The 16857-nt window shown below is 44.9% G+C and overlaps 1 protein-coding gene across 1 annotated transcript in view; it reads right to left on the reverse strand.

Moving 5' to 3' along the window:
- agbl4 (AGBL carboxypeptidase 4) overlaps nt 1-16857 on the reverse strand; it is a 401255-nt gene that overhangs the window by 17931 nt on the left and 366467 nt on the right. The window contains exons 10-11 of the mRNA XM_083767629.1: nt 7479-7631; nt 3341-3503 (exon numbers count right to left, since the gene is read on the reverse strand). Of these exons, the coding sequence (XP_083623755.1) occupies nt 3341-3503; nt 7479-7631 (316 nt within the window). The remainder of the gene's footprint in view (nt 1-3340; nt 3504-7478; nt 7632-16857) is intronic.

The raw sequence follows: 16857 nt of genomic DNA on the forward strand, positions 1-16857 counted from the left end.
GTGTGTGTGTGTGTGTGTGTGTGTGTGTATGTGTGTGTGCACATGCACGCACACTGTGCTTCCCTCTGCAATCCCTGCATAACGTACACACATCTGCAAACCTACAAACAAACACAAATACACTAATTACATACTAAGACACGCTGCATACAAACACAAATGTACAGACAGAGAAAACCTGGCTTCCGATGTCTTATCTCGTCCTTATAGCCGTCACCACGGACTCAGAAAACAAACACAGGGTGTAATTTGTTATACAGCAGAAGCCAGACACCTGTCTCCTCAATGTAAGGCTATCTATCTATTTGTCTGTGCTGGTAGTGGGTTTGCTATGTGCATACATAATTCCATTCCAAGCGCAATGCATAAAGAGATATGAAAAGTCAATCAAAAACAAATAATTATACGCTTGGGGAGATAGCATTAAGTAGGCTATAAATATGATTATGACATGTCATAATTTCATTCCAGGCATTTGGCTGGTGGTCTTAGAGAAACCGCATAGGGGTCTGCGTCCACCTCAAGGATATGTCATGGAGACGTATAGGCCATTCCGGCCAATCACATTTGGCGTCTTCACTTTTCTGCCCTCACTTTTTATCCTTAATAATTGTAGCCTACTTTGCTCAGCCTATCAAATCATCTCAATTCCGTGATCAGCCAATCAAATCGTTGCTAAAATGTGCACGCACATCACAAAGCTGGGCATAGGAGGGGCTAGCGCCCCTGAAAATAATTCACATGGTCCTTTCACTGAAGAGCCTTGCTTCCTGGACTCTCACAAACAATCAAACAAAACAATATCACGGTTAATAAGTCACACGCATTTTTGTTCGTAAATCAATCCTTTCTCCAGACTTAATTTTCAGATAGACCGTTCAAATCAATCCCCTTTAAAATGCATTAAAATGCAATGATAACAAACCTTTGACTAAAAATATATGGAGGCAGCATTGGATTGCTCAAGTCAGTTCCAAATCCATGTTTGCAGTTGACTTTTATACAGTAATTGTACACATTTGTACTCAAATGAACGGAAAACAATCACTGTCTCAAAGACCTAACAATCCACGGTAAGCTATAGGAAAATTATCATCTCTAATTTCAAGTATACTCTCACTGAGTGTCTCTCAGTCATAGTCAGCTAAACATGCCCAGACCACCCGTATGGTCCTTAAAGTGTGGGTAAACGGTATAATCCCAGTGTCATCATTTAAATCTTAATGTATTCTTACACAGAAAGATCTTCAATGTTAATTTATCCGTTTGGTTTTTAACTCTGAGAGTTACTCTCAGAGTTAAATGAACACTGTGATTTGACAGTGTATACTCACTGCATGTATCCTCTATGAGCAGACTGTGCATGCAGGTCTTGGCACTAGAGGGCACTTAGGCTACATGTCTGTGTAACCATCTCTTCAACGGCAGCAAGAAGTGTTCAGGAGGATGTACTTTTCTGATGTAGGGTTCTTATCCGTCTCTACATCTCCTTCTCTCTCTCTCTCTCTCTCTCTCTCTCTCTCTCTCTCTCTCTCTCTCTCTCTCTCTCTCTCTGCAGGTTTGCAGCAACTCTGCTCAGAGTTCCTCAGCCCCTCCAGAAGGTCAGCTGAAGGAAACCATCCCCCTGCCTGGTGCTACTTAAACACCCATCACCTTGAGTTGCTATTGTCTGTGTGTGTGTGTCTGTGTGTGTCTGTGTGTGTGTGTGTGTGTGTGTGTGTGTGTGTGTGTGTGTGTGTGTGTGTGTGTGTGTGTGTGTGTGTGTGTGTGTGTGTGAGAGAGAGAGTGGTGGCCTGTGTGACAGAATCACGTTCCTGTTGCGTTATGATCTTTATCTCGTCCTATGGTGCGTGAGATGTATAATACACAGAAACACACGCATAGACCAGCATGCACGCACACGCACAGTAGCATGCGCGCAGCCGCGCACACACACACACACGCACAAATGCACTCCTTTTTTAAACCAAAGGAAGCGATATCATCCTTATTCACCTCACATCTGTCTGAACAAGGATCAACAAAAGAGAAACATATGGTTCTCTAGTGACTATAGCGCGGATGTGCACACGCACACACACACACACACACACACACACACACACACACACACACACACACACACACACACACACACAAACAAATAATGAGTCCTCCAATGATTAGGAGATCAATAGGCCAGTTACTGCAGGAGTAAGTGTGGTAAGAAGTAGTGTGTGTGCGTGTGTGTGTGTGTGTGTGTGTGTGTGTGTGTGTGTGTGTGTGTGTGTGTGTGCGCGCTCGTGCGTGTGTGTGTGTGTGTGTGTGTGTGTGTGTGTGTGTGTGTGTGTGTGTGTGTGTGTGTGTGTGTGTGTGTGTGTGTGTGTGCAGTGCGTGTGCGTGCGTGTGTGCGTGTGTGTGTGCGTTTCATCTTAAAACATTTTGTTCCAGGGACTCCCAGAAGCAAAGACTTTAGTTAACAATGTTCACTTTAAAATAATATATATTCAAAGATGTGCACATAATGTCCTGATTTAAAAAATAAATAGTAGATCTACAAGTGCATAGCACAGCACGCCAAAGTATAAAATAAATAGTAGATCTTTAGTGCATAGTGCAGCACGCCAAAGTATGAAATAAATAGTAGATCTTTAGTGCATATAGCGCAACACGCCAAAGTATAAAATAATGCTTTTAAAATGGCACATATGCTATCCCGGTTCTAAAAAGCCGTGGTTCCCAAACCTTTTAGCTCAAGACCCAAAATATTAGACGTCTGGGTACCAAACTAAACTGGAATTTCTTAGATTTGTTTGTTTTAAAAATTATAAAATAAATTGTGTGACTGCAGGGTATGGTTGTAGTCATAGACATAAATACCTCTTCTGACTCTGGGGCGCGTGGCAAAACTGAAGGCACACTTTTCCCGAGATTCCTTTCGAAGCACAGCTTCCGCGTGCGTAATGGAAGTCCCGGAAAAGATGTGCTGTAATTGGCCAGTAGTCAGTTGAGTGACAGCGAGAGACATGGAGGAGTCGCATGAGTGACGTCACTCGGGCAGCGACGCAGCGTGCCTTCAGCGCTTTCCTATGGCGCTTCCTGCCTTCAATGGAGACACGTCGATCCAATGAACTGCAGCGGCCAATGAGGCATCTATATTTTGAGGGGCCTATATACAGGTTTAATGTTTGTTTTTAGTTCAATGTTTGTTTTAAAAACGCCATTGACAATGAAGGGAAAATGTACGTCATCTTGTCCCTAACACAAACATTAAATCCCATTAACATCATCACCTAATCATAGCAACATGAGTTAGACGTTAATAGATTATCTATGGTTGTAGTGGGTTAATAAAGGATACATGTGTCCTCGGTGTAAGGCACGGGGGTGGTGCTGCCAGCGGTCATGTAGCTGTAGAAGGACACCTCCAGGGTGTAGCAGTAGGACGTGTCATCCAGGAGACCGCCCAGGAAGCGTCTGCCCGTCCCGGCCTTCACCACGTCCCTGTTGAACGATGTGTTGGACTGCACCACCAAACACATGGAACACCATGCTGACTGTTAATTTAACTGTGAGAGCATGTACGCACGCACGCACGCACGCACGCACGCACGCACGCACGCACGCACGCACGCACGCACGCACGCACGCACGCACGCATGCACAATAGCTTGCTATTGATTGATTTATTGAATACTTATACTAATACTATTAGTATGTAAACGAGGAAATGTAAACAAGGTAGTCCTACAGTAAATTAAAGCTTGATAACACAAAAGAAAAGTCCTGGGGACTTTCCATTGTGGTCCTAATTATTCAGTTCATCAACATACATACACAATTAACACAATAATATATGTCAAATATATCTAAATACAAACAACTATGCCTATGTACAAAAAGGATGGACAAAGCAGCAATAATAACAGCACCTATTATTTTATACTAAAGCACTGTGGCTTTTTTGAGGGTGAAAACACATTCAATACACAAAGAGGCCTAGAGCCTTCTTGTAAGTGTCACAAATTGCTGAGGCCTAAGGGATTAAAAACCAAATAAAAAAACAACAACCTTCCTGTCTATTTTTTGTTTAACCATGTCAGCTGTAATATTAAAAAAATATGATGATGTCTTGGGCCGAGTGTAGAAAAGTTTCCATCCAATGTCACTCCAACATACTGCAGTGCTGAAATGCAGACTTGGTGGCCACCAGTGGGAGTTAGTGGTGATTGTGTTCTGCGGTTCTGGCTGGTGTATTGGGCTTTAGCTTGTGCTGAATAGGCAGAGGACAACAGCATAGTCAGGGAGCTGACCCCTGGGCCAGCTGTCACGCACACATGCACGCACGACACACTGGACACACACATGCACGCACGCATGCACGTGGACACTGGACGGTACACACATGCACACAAACATGCAAACAAATGCAGACACACACAGGCATGTATGCTTCAACTATGCATGCCAAGTCTCACTGATGCACACAAACACCACTCTCACCATGCGCTCACACCATCGTAGACTCGCAACGTGGTGCATTGTGAACGTATAGGTCGCCTTTTTTTGGCTACTAGAGTTCGGGCCACTACGTGGCCCTCACACCTATGTCGCACCGCCAATCCGACCGATATGTCTGAGTCATAGGGCTGTATTTTGCGTGTCTTAAGTACCAGGTCTTATTCCCTAACTTGAGTAAACTAAAGACCTGGAGGTGTGATCAATGCCATTTGGCTATTCTGAGTGGCCAAAGAGCATTGACCACAACTCCAGGTCTTTAGTTTACTCAAGTTAGGGAATAAGACCTGGTACTTAAGACACGCAAAATACAGCCCTATAGTGTTTGGGGCTTTGTCAGAGTATCCGTCGTACCTGTCTGTCTTTAGTCGTTAGTGCCCATATATGGAGAACCCTGATGTATAGCATAATATTATGCCCATATCTGAGCCATAGTGACATGCTTATATAAAGACGTATAAGGTTTGTTTATTGCTGTCTTAGTTAGAGTGACGTGGCCGTGGCCATGCCTATATATGGGCGTATGTGGTTTGTTTATGGTTATTATGTCTGAGTCAGAGTGATGTGGCCAATGGTAGGATATGATTTGATTGCGACAGCAGGTCTAATTTACTATGAAAACGTACATTTCCCTTCAGTTAGTTAGTTAGTCACCCCCAGGCATGACCTTGTGACATCACGTGACATCATCAGGGATGGAGATCCCTGATGTCATCAATATTGGCAAGAACATCTAACCTCAAACCCGGAGATCTCCATATATGGAGCTGACCTGTTCTGACATGCATATGTATATGTTGATCCTTCCCCATCCATCCTTCCTCTTTGATGTCTCCCTTTTGACTGATACCTGTCCATTCAAACTCTAGACGGGCCTCCCCCAAAGTTATTAATGCAACCGTGCCCGGCAGCCGGCGAAAACTCTCAACAGGCCCAAAAATGAAGCCCTCATCAAACCCTGTACACTCAAGACACACTCCATTTATGGCCAGTGCAGAATTAATTCCATATGTTTATCTAATCCCCCATGCCAAAGCGCCAGCGCTTGCCCAGCAGTCTGCTGTCACCCAGGCAGATGCGTGCACGTCTCACCCTTTACACTGTCCGGGTGTAAAGTGGTCAAGTGGCCATTAATTTGTTAACTAAAGGCATTTCAACCAGTGGTCCTTGAGGGGGTTCCAGGTGGTCCCCAGCTAACTGATGGAGGAGTTGGTAACCAAATGGAACCTTATATACATTTCACTCCTGAGCCAAATGGACCCTCCCAGGTCCATTTGGTTTCATTTTACGCTCTCAAGAGTTACATTATTGTTAAACATCTGCACTACTTACAAGAAGTCTTCAACGATATTCTCTAACTATACTTTGACAAAAGCCAAAACAACTTCCATTACTGTTGTGGTAAAAGACATTTAGAACACCATTCAAAACATGCAGTCCCTTGACATGTTAACTAACTATATTTAGGCAGTACTGAACAAGCTGTAGAACGTTTCACAGTGAACAAATATAAAACAAACACTGCCCTCTGATTTGCAGACGCTGCTCATGTGAATAAATTGTTACTTTTCAGCTTTTTTTGTTGCCAATCGAAAAGGACTATCTGACCTGACTCCTTATCCATGATTTATACATTATGGATAATTAGTATGGACTTATTACCGCAGGTTTACACATACAGTACAGTAGGCCTACATCACACACACACACACACACCCGCACACACGCACGCACACTCGCTCGCTCCACAGTTTCTCTTACATATTTGATCTTACGGTAGCATTTCCCCCCAAAAGAGACAACCTATTGACAAACAATCAGTGACATTTCCATGTATGTGTCCGACCTGCCTGGCCTGTCAGTGTATCTAGGTGAGCACTGAGTGTCATTGGCCAATAAAGGTTATTCTTTATGATGTGCATAAGTGGCTGTGTTGTGAAATGTCACCATCACTGAGAGACGGACATTGAGAAGGTCATTGATACTGGCAGAGAGAGGAAAATAGTTATAGCCGTATAATGTTCAAATGGGTGAGTGGCCACTGGCACTCTGCATGTAAGAGCTAGAACCTCCTTTAGTCTTTGGACCTCTATCTCCTTGGCCTCTGATGATTTAATAGTGTCCTTGTTTGCCTGTATATGTTTGCATGTGTCTGCACACACATTCGCTGAGAATACACTGCATGTGTGCAACTATAAGACACTCCAGAAATGTTTTTATATATGATATGGGCATACATTTTTTTGTTATGGGCGGGCTGTTTTTCTGTTGTGTTTCTGTTATATGGTCTGGCATGGGCGTGTGACTGGCTTCCTGGGCTGTGACGTGGTATCCACCTCCTGTGGAACTACACACCTTCTCCTCATCAAGCCCAGCTGATATAAGACCTGGCTCTTTACTCCAGCCCTTGCCAGTTTATTCAGTTACGATTGGTAAAGTCACTGTGCCTCTGAGCTCTACGTTTTTTTTGCTTGCAATCAAATATATTTTCTAATTCCTCGTCTCCTTGTGCCCTCAGTGTTCTACGCCGCCTGCCTGCCTGCCGACCAGCTCAACATAGCCCTATACAGCCCCAAGCCTATTTTTGTTTTTTCCTGTTAATTAATACCTGAGTTTGTATTCATCTGGTTCTGAGTTCTGCTTTTGGGTCCTACATACTAAACCCTAACATTTTTATAGTTACTATGCCATCTGCACATTCTCTAACAGCATTCATTCTTGAGCATTCTTATTCTGTGGGGAACGCTCGTCAAAGATATCAGCTCTACCAGCTCACAACGCGTCTCTCTCAACGCAACGCATTGTGAGCTACATGTATTTTTGGAGAAGACATTACATTTGGTGTTGAGTGAAAAACGAGTGTTGCAACTCAGGTCTGTTTGAGAGGCTTAAGTTAGGGTTTAAGAAGTGGTTAATGCGAAAACACACAGTGTATGTGTGTGTGTGTGTGTGTGTGTGTGTGTGCGCGCTGTGTGACTTACAAAAGAGAAGTCTGGTGCATTTTGACACAGCAGGCGAGGGAAGACAGCCTGCCTCTGGACCCGCTCCTCCTCCTCAAACACGTTGCCATACATGAAGCCGTTGAGCATGGTGGAGTGAGCGTGCACGTCAATGTAGAACTCCAAACTCACAGTCTGAGTACAAAGACACAGGGCAAGGGGGAAGAAAAGAAGGAGGGAGACAGAGAGAGAATGATATGTTAACACTGTCACTACTAATATCTCCATCATCACCACCCTGTCATCTTCACCACGCTAGTAGTGGTGGAAAGCGTATACCGTACAGTACATGTACTGAAATACTGTACTTATTATAACATTATTAATTAATTAATTATCATTTTGAGGTCACCAAAATCAGGAGGGCCCATTCTACAATCTGACAATTAGATACTGTACATTTCATGTGGTCAAAGTTAACATTTTGGCCTTAGGGTGGCTCTAGATCTAGAACAAACGGTCATATGGTCATATGGTATGGGATCATCCTACATAGCATGAATGTGGCAGAAGTTTCATGGCAGTTTCATGAGATATATTTTGTGCAAGAGGACATTTTGGATGGAGCTTTGAGGGAGCTTTGAGATTCTAAGACAATCTCAGGTGTCATTTCTGGACCAAAGTGACGATTATAGCGGAGCTAAAACATATTTCTTCAGTGGGGAACTAACAGAGACACAAACAAAAGAAGATGAAATATTGCTGGTTAGTATAAACGACAGTGGGTTTTTCCACCTGTCTGAATAGCAGTCGGTCCACTGGGAGTGAAGGAGGGACTCTCTATTGGTTGGGGCTCCCAGGAGATGAGGGCCCTGGAGGCACTCACCCAGGAGACTCCTTTAAATCTCTCACAGTACCACTGAAACTAGCCACCCATACACCCCCGCCTTGTTCTAAATCTAGCAGACTAGCAAGTCCTGCACCATGTAGAACATGCACATAACAGAATTCTGCAGGTGTGCAAGCACACACACACACACACACACAAGTGTGTTTCTGGACAGGTGCGTTGAAAATGGTGTCTTTTATGTCTCACAGTGTGTGACATGGGTGTGATAAAACAAACCCAGTGTCACTTACTGACTCTCAAATATTTATGTCAGGTGCGCGCATACGCACGCACGCACGCTCACATGCACGCACACACGAACGCACACACGCACAGTACACACATACAGTACACATGCACATACAGTACACACGCAGGAATACTCTGACCCTCAACTTTGGAACTAAGCACCAGCCAGAGCCTCCTTTCTCTCATATTCTCTCACTCTCTTATCACTCCTTTTTTATTTCTCTCCCCCTGGTCTTATCCCTCCCCTCTTCTCCCACTCTTTATCTTCTTTCCCTGTCCCTCTCTCATTATGCATTCACAGCTGCACCTTGTTTCCCGTGGGTCATAAGGCGGCAGCGGGGCAAGGAGAGGGAGAGACGGAGGAAGGGAGGGAAGGATGGATGGATGGATGGAAGGAAGGAAGGAGAAAAAGAAGGTGAGATAATCTTAGAAAGAAGACGAGAGAGAGGCAAAATGTTCGTGGGGGAAGTGAAAACGCAAGAGAAAGGCTAGAGAGAGAGAGAGAGAGAGAGAGAGAGAGAGAGAGAGAGTTGGAGTAAAGCAGGGCTCGAGTCGGGTGGCACAGGCAGATGCAGTGCCGGTGTTTGAAATTCCGCTCACAGCCAAAGCAATTTCCTGGCAGTGGTTGTGCTGTCAGCTGTGCGGCTGGCTGCCGGTGAAATATGGTGGCTGGGAGTGGGCCGCTAGCAGCCCCCGACAACCTGATGGATGGAACCCCAGAGGAGAGGAGCATGGGGGAAGGAGGGGGACATGAGAGGGAGGCGGAGGTGGAGAGAAACAACAGGAAAACAAAAGGAGAGAAGGGGGAAAGCTAAACGTATAGCCAACAGAGTACTGGGCTGGTGGTTGGCTAGCTGGGGTGTGGGGGAAGAGGGAGAAAGAGGGGTAGAGAGAGAGAGAGAGAGAGGAGAGAGAGAGAGAGAGAGAGAGAGAGAGAGAGAGAGAGAGAGAGAGAGAGAGAGAGAGAGAGAGAGAGAGAGAGAGAGAGAGAGATAGAGAGAGAGAGAGAAACGGGGTGCCAGCTCCATTAGGCAGTGGAGGATGGAAGGAGTTCCCAGCCAGCCAAGGTCTAGACAAGGAAAACCATCCTGATAATCACCTGTCTACCTCCTGGTGGGGGGAGAGGATGAGAGAAGTGAGGAGAATGAGAGGAGGAGAGACCTAAATAGTAAGAGCAGTAGGACAGGGTTATAAGAAAGTAAGGACAAATAAAGGTGTGGCAGTGGAGCTCTAATGCTCACTTTACTTAGAATTCTACATAGAAGGTGACTTTGTCTGCGTGATACGGCTTCATCGAACTGAAGTTACATCTTTGATGGATTCATAAAAACAAACAGTCAAAAGATATATGGATCTGGAGGAAATTCACAGGTTATTCAAACCTGATGTGGTTTAAAGATGGTTTGATCCTGATGGCTCCTTCTGTTTCATTGTTAAGTTCAGTTCAGTTCAGTTCAATTAATTTAATTTGTTTAGTAAATTTCAGTTGTTTCAATTTAATTCAAAATAAATTTGAAATCCTGCCCCACCCCAGAAGGATGCCTGCATTACAACCTGTTAGGGACAACGTAAGAGCAGCAGTGACAGTGTTAACAGTCATGCAGCCCCACAATGTCAAGTTTAGGTCCACTACAACAGTCAGTTAATGTCCCTGTCAGTCAAAGTGAGGGACAGGACTGAAGGCCTGCCGTCATGATTGATGCTTCAATTAACAAACCTCTCTGACCTCCAGAATTGTTCATCTGAAATCGTAATTAAGCAATTAGGGGCAATTAAGAAACAGAGTCCACCGAATGAAAAGTCGGAAGACAATCGGAGAGAGTGAGAAAGTGTCGGGGCTTTCCAAATTAAGACCCTCGAAGAGAAACAAAATAGCAAATAGCTCTCTTCAACTTAGGGTGAACCAGCGGCTTGGTGTAAAACACCAGAAGGTCAAAAAGGATGAATTTAGTCTGAGTAGTACTTACTGTATCTGGTGCATATTAATTAGAGGACGTGGTTGGGGTGGTGGGCGTTTAGGGCCGCTAACGCCAGGCTTATCTTTGCACTTAGAGGGAAGCTGATTGAAGCAGGATTACACGCTCCTGAATAAAGCGCTTGGCATCAGCAGTATATACCTTAAAAGGAGATAGCCGTGCTCAGTCAGGGGAAGAAAGTTCAACTTTCTGCCCTTATTTCCCACGTTAACATACTGCACATAACAAGTTCAGATAACACTGAGGATTTTACTGTGTATCTCAATAAAAATCACTGAGTGGTGCAACTCCCCTCTCCCCCCCCCCCCCTCTTCTCCTCTCTCTCTCTCTCTCTCTCTCTCTCTCTCTCTCTCTCTCTCTCTCTCTCTCATTAGCAGGCAACAGTGCAGCACTAATACTATCTCTCTCTCTCTGTTTCTGGCACAACAGCGCCCCTACTGGTACTCATAGTCATATACTGGTGCTCATGGCCACATAGATACATAGGTGAACACGGACATTGCTGTTCTTTGGAGTGGTTGCACCACTCAAAAACCTCTACTTTCCACTCTCATTGGAAAAAGAAGTTAAGAAAGCGTCATGCCATTAATTCGTTAGACCATAACACTGCAGCTCAGACGTTCCATTAGTTAGAGTAAATAATTCAGGTCACCTGGTGCGTGGTCACTGACCCACCCCAGTGGTGTAGCAGTGACAGAACATAGCAGATGGCCTGACCTTCTGCTTATAGACGAAGCAAAATGACACCAAACCCCTTCCATCTGTCTCTGTCTTCCCGTTTCTTCCGTCTCTGTGTGCCAGTCTCAAATTGATGGAGGTATTTTGTCTGTTTATGAACACAGAGGTGACTTGTAATCAGGCTGAACGGGCACAGGCAGCCAGGGCCCGCTGCTGCACTGTCTCCACAACACACACGTCTTCTGCATGGGCCACGAGCAGCCAGAAGGAAGAAAGGGATGAGCAACGGAGGTAAAGTTCAAATGAGAGGAAGAGAAGAGGAAGAGAGGGGACAGGGAAGGCGAGCGAGTGTCTGTGTGTCTGTGTGTGTGTGTGTGTGTGTGTGTGTGTGCGTGCGTGCGTGCGTGCGTGCGTGCGTGCGTGCGTGCGTGCGTGCGTGCGTGCGTGCGTGCGTGCGTAACGGGCTGACTGAACACATAATATTGAATAAAATGTAAGAGATGAAAATGCAGAAGGCCATAAACGAGTGATGTGAAGCATAAAGCTCCATCCGTCTCTTTCTGCAAGAGACAATTCAACTTCCAACCGAGGCAGAATGGAGAGGACGAATAATGGAGGGATTGAAAGAACGGTGAGATGATCAGGACAAATTGGCCGTAAATCTCAGAAATGGATCAGAAATGGTTGGCTGACACCAGAGGACATTTCAACAGGCAGAGGAAAAGAGATGGGAGAGAGAGAGAGAAACAGAGATGGAGACAATCAGACAGTGAGAGACAGAGATTGAAAAAGAGACAGAGAGAGAGAGGGGGGGGGATTGCTCAAGAGAAAGAGAGTAGATGGAAGGAAGGAGAGGTTGTGTCATGGCTGTGGATTTTCAAGGTGCAATATTCATCTCGCTGTGGCATGACAGGAGCTAATACATTTGTTTCAGGTAGAAAATTAATTTTCTAATATTAAAAAGGTCAGAGAGGAGGCACGGCAACGCTGGCCCCCTCTGTCATCCTTAACAAATTATCCAAAATGGCAGTGTCAGATTGGCGGGGATACGTCGGCTGGTGATAAATGCTCCCAGTAATCAGCCAATCAAAAATAATTCTTCTTCTGCTTTTGATAAATGAGCTGGAAAAGCAGCGCTTTACGACGGAGATGGGTCCATTTGTTACGTTTGTTCTCTTTTTTTCCACCTTCCTTTTGCTCTTGTTTTCTTTTCAAAACAAACACCAGTGTAGCTGGGCAACAGATTATTGCTCTTTGCATCACTGACTCTTTCAGCCATTTGGCCCCCGATGACCAATGCTCAGATGGTAAATGATGGAATCTCATGGAATGGTTTCAGTGACCTTGCCGTCAGCTGTGTGGAAGTAACAACACACTAAACTTCCATCCATCAATCTAAGTATGTGGAGTTTACACAGAGACTAACAGCGCTTTGTCTAATTCATTATGCAATCAATTATATGGCTTTGCAATTTAGGTAACAATTTACAATATAGTGTGAAATTGTAAATTTCACACTATAATTTCCCCTTTATTAGGTTATGTTCGGGGTTAGCTTGTAAAAATGCCGTTCAGCATAGACTTGCCGAACACAGTTTGATAGATGTGTATTGTGTAATATTTGTCAAATAAAAGTTTTGAGCCATCAATTCCAATGGAAAGTATATTGTTGTTGCTGCTGCAAACATTGATTCAAATGGCACTTGTCTGGGAGCTTGCTGCAAGTTATTTAAGTTATTGCCGGAATCGAACAAGCAAGCTATTTCCTTGCAGAAAGTGAGCACTGCTGAATTCACAATGATTGAGAATCACTCCAGAGTGATGTGCATTTCTGTCGGTGGAGAATGGCTTGTGGAATTTTAAACGGAATGGTTTGCTTTGTGCTGATGTGACTCTGTCTGAATTACTCTTACCCTGTGCATTGAACAACAATCATTGAGTATGTGCAGAAGTAATGAACAACCAAAGAAGCACATGAATGTAATCAAAACCACCTTTGTGATAATCCAAAGGGAAATGCTTCCCAGTTGCAAACCCCTTTGTATAACACATTACCGGTTATTTTTTTTGTTATCAAATGTTTTTTAATTAAGACAAAAATCACAATAAGACACGTTAACATCATGAATGACTTAAAGAAAACAAAACACATATAAAACACATAACAGCAAAAGCAAAGAACACAAAAACAAACAATCCCACCCACCCCTCCCCCCGAGACCAAAGATGCCACAAAATGTCATTACTCCTACTACTGTGCAATGGAAACAAAAAATAAATAAATAATGATAATAACAATAATAATAATGATTAAACCATGCCCTTAACCAAATCTGCAATACCAGACCAAATCTCAATGTTTTCCTCTTTTGCACCATGCAATCTTGCTGTAGACATTTCTAGATAAATGATATCTAGAAAGGTCAAAGCCCATTGGCGAAATGACAATGTATGAGGCGGTTTCCAGTGCGAAGCAACCATCTTCTTTGCGGCCGTTACGCCAGCAAAGAAGACACGAATACGGGTGTTATTTAATGGCAACTGGGATACATCATTTAATAAGAATAGAGATGGGGAGGGTGTGATGTTAATTTGTAGAATAGTTGAAAGGTTAGTAGCAACCAAATTCCAAAATGTGAGGACACTCGGACACTCCCACACCATATGGAAGAATGTACCTATGGTGTTTGAAGTGCAACATTACCGGTTCTTGTATACAGACTGATGTATTTGTGTGATCTGAACCGACAAAAAGACAACCACAAAGTGGCCTCTTTCCCTGCATGCTAGCATAGATCCACTGCATTGTTGATCTCATCAACAAGATTTGTACTTAATGTTATTTATTTTCATTTCACAACTTTATCTATTATTTCCATTTTCTTCTTATAGTTATTGCCAATTCCCCCAGTGTACTGCAATCCTCTGTTCCAAAGCCTCACTGTGTTGGTCTCTAGACCAGTGGCTCCCCAGATGGGTGCCTAGATGATTTGCTTAATGCCCAACATTGTTTTCTCAACAGTAAACAAACCAACATGCTGTAAGTGTATGTATACACTGTATAACATTATAACATTAGTGTATGTATACACTGTATACATACACTAATGTTTGCCTATTTTCACAGTACTAGACCTGTACGTGTTGTTGTACGTGCCCGTCGCAGTCGGCCACTGGCCTACTTGGGAACCTAATGATAATACGTTGTCAGACATAGCACCCGTTTTAACTGTCAGCCGGTGTCCCACATGAAGATCTGTGTATGTGCCTGTGTGTGAAGACTGCATACTGACTGTGAGAAGTGTACTTGGCAATCATTTCAGCCCACTGGCAGAGCCTGATTGGTTGAGCCTCAATTGGCTGAGGCAGAGGCTGGAAATTGCACAGGTGAAAGGAGTTGGCCTCATTAGGCCCACTGGCAGAGCCTGGGCCCAGGTGAAAGGAGTTGGCCTCATTAGGCCCACTGGCAGAGCCTGACCAGAGCCTTTGGTGGTGGTTCTGGAGAACTGTGGGTCCGACCAACTCTATACCAGGGCATGCACTCCCTGCGGGGGTGTGGATTGCGTGTGTCCAATGTGAAGTCGGTGGGTCAAACGGTTCTCGAGTTACGTGCATTACACACACGCACATGCAAACACACACGCACACACAGACGCAGACAGAGACGTGCCGCATTTATAGTAGGATGTATCTGTGGAACTAGAGTCAGCACATGCCTTCTCAATGCAGCTACATTGAGTGTCCAACCGCTTCCTTTCACCTGACGGTGAGGAGTTTCATCAGGAGAGCGTAACGTGTGTGGAGAGGGTCATTATCCATGCTGAACAGAATAGGCCATCCAGTAGAAGTCACTAGAGTGCAAGAGCACTATGCCTGTGGGCTTCCCACCTGCCCACCTGTGTTTCTTGGAACGCCCAGGCAAGCTTATGGCAGTATTCTCCCTCCACACCACCCAGATGCCTGATCACGTCTCCTATTACTGAAACACTCCAACCCTGAAACACTCCAACCCAGGGTGACAATTATGACAGCAGAGCAAACTGCCTGCAGCATGAATATGGTCAATTAGCCTCCAAGCCATCAGTGTGTGTGTGTGTGTGTGGGTGGGGGGGGGGGCAATGTGTGACCAATGTGGCCGACAAGGGCTTATGTGGGGGCCAATAAGGGCTTGTGTGGGGGGGGGCAATAAGAGCTTGTTTGGGGGGGCCAATACGGGCTTGTGTGTGTGTGTGGGGGGGGCAATAAGAGCTTATGTGGGGGCCAATAAGAGCTTGTGTGGGGGCCAATAAGAGCTTATGTGGGGGCCAATAAGGGCTTTTGTGGGGGCCAATAAGGGCTTTTGTGGGGGGCCAATAAGGGCTTTTGTGGGGGCCAATAAGGACTTATTGGGGGCCAATAAGAGCTTATGTGGGGGCCAATAAGGGCTTATGTGGGGGCCAATAAGGGCTTATGTGTTATAACCACCGTGTCTCTACTCTCCGGAATAATCCTTATGCTTTCTTGCTATGCTGTCAAGGAAAAGGAGTCCGTGTTGCAGAACTGGTGATTTAATAAACAAAATAATAATTCAAAAAGGACAAACGTGATCAGCCAGGGTTCTAATTCTGTATCCAACCTCCGTAGTGAACAACAAAGTAATATCTCTCTTCCTCTCAATAATGCCACCCCTTCCCTGCACACCAGAACAGAAAGTAAACACAAGATATCCCATAATACTCCCTCGTCCCAGCCTCAGCCCGCCAACACAGTTAAAGGAACAATCCCCCTGTATATACCTTAGGGTTACAGTGTGGGCCAATAACGGCTTGTGTGGGGGCCAATAAGGACTTATGTGGGGGGCCAATAAGGACTTATGTGGGGGCCAATAAGGGCTTGTGTGGGGGCCAATAAGGACTTATGTGGGGGGCCAATAAGGACTTATGTGGGGGCCAATAAGGGCTTATGTGGGGGGACAATAAGGACTTATGTGCGGGGCCAATAAGGGCTTATGTGGGGGGACAATAAGGACTTATGTGCGGGCCAATAAGAGCTTATGTGCGGGGCCAATAAGAGCTTATGTGCGGGGCCAATAAGAGCTTATGTGCGGGGCGAATAAGAGCTTATGTGCGGGGCCAATAAGAGCGTATGTGCGGGGCCAATAAGAGCTTATGTGCGGGGCCAATAAGAGCTTATGTGCGGGGCCAATAAGGGCTTATGCGCGGGGCCAATAAGGTCTGCGGGGCCAATAAGAGCTTATGTACGGGGCCAATAAGGGCTTATGTGGGGGGCCAATATGGTCTGCGGGGCCAATAAGAGCTTATGTACGGGGCCAATAAGGGCTTATGTGGGGGGCCAATAAGTGCCATTGGCCCTTCAAGACGAACATTTTACAAGTAATGATAATTCCACTATCATAATTATTATTTATAATAATTATACTTTTAATGTGCTGGCTGCCATCAGTCAATGTTTGTTTCAGACTAATGAGAACGTACTGTCCAATGACATGAAATGGCACAAGGGACGGACCCCACAAAAAGACCACCCCCAAAAGTCTCGCCCACAAATGGGTTCTTTTCTGGGGTTTGAGCCCCTGCCCCCTCAGTGCTCTCTGCACGGCCCTGGTGTGTGTGTTGGGGGGGGGGTCACT

The sequence above is a fragment of the Protomyctophum parallelum genome (assembly GCF_964188405.1).
Source record: "Protomyctophum parallelum genome assembly, chromosome: 6".
NCBI lineage: Eukaryota > Metazoa > Chordata > Actinopteri > Myctophiformes > Myctophidae > Protomyctophum > Protomyctophum parallelum.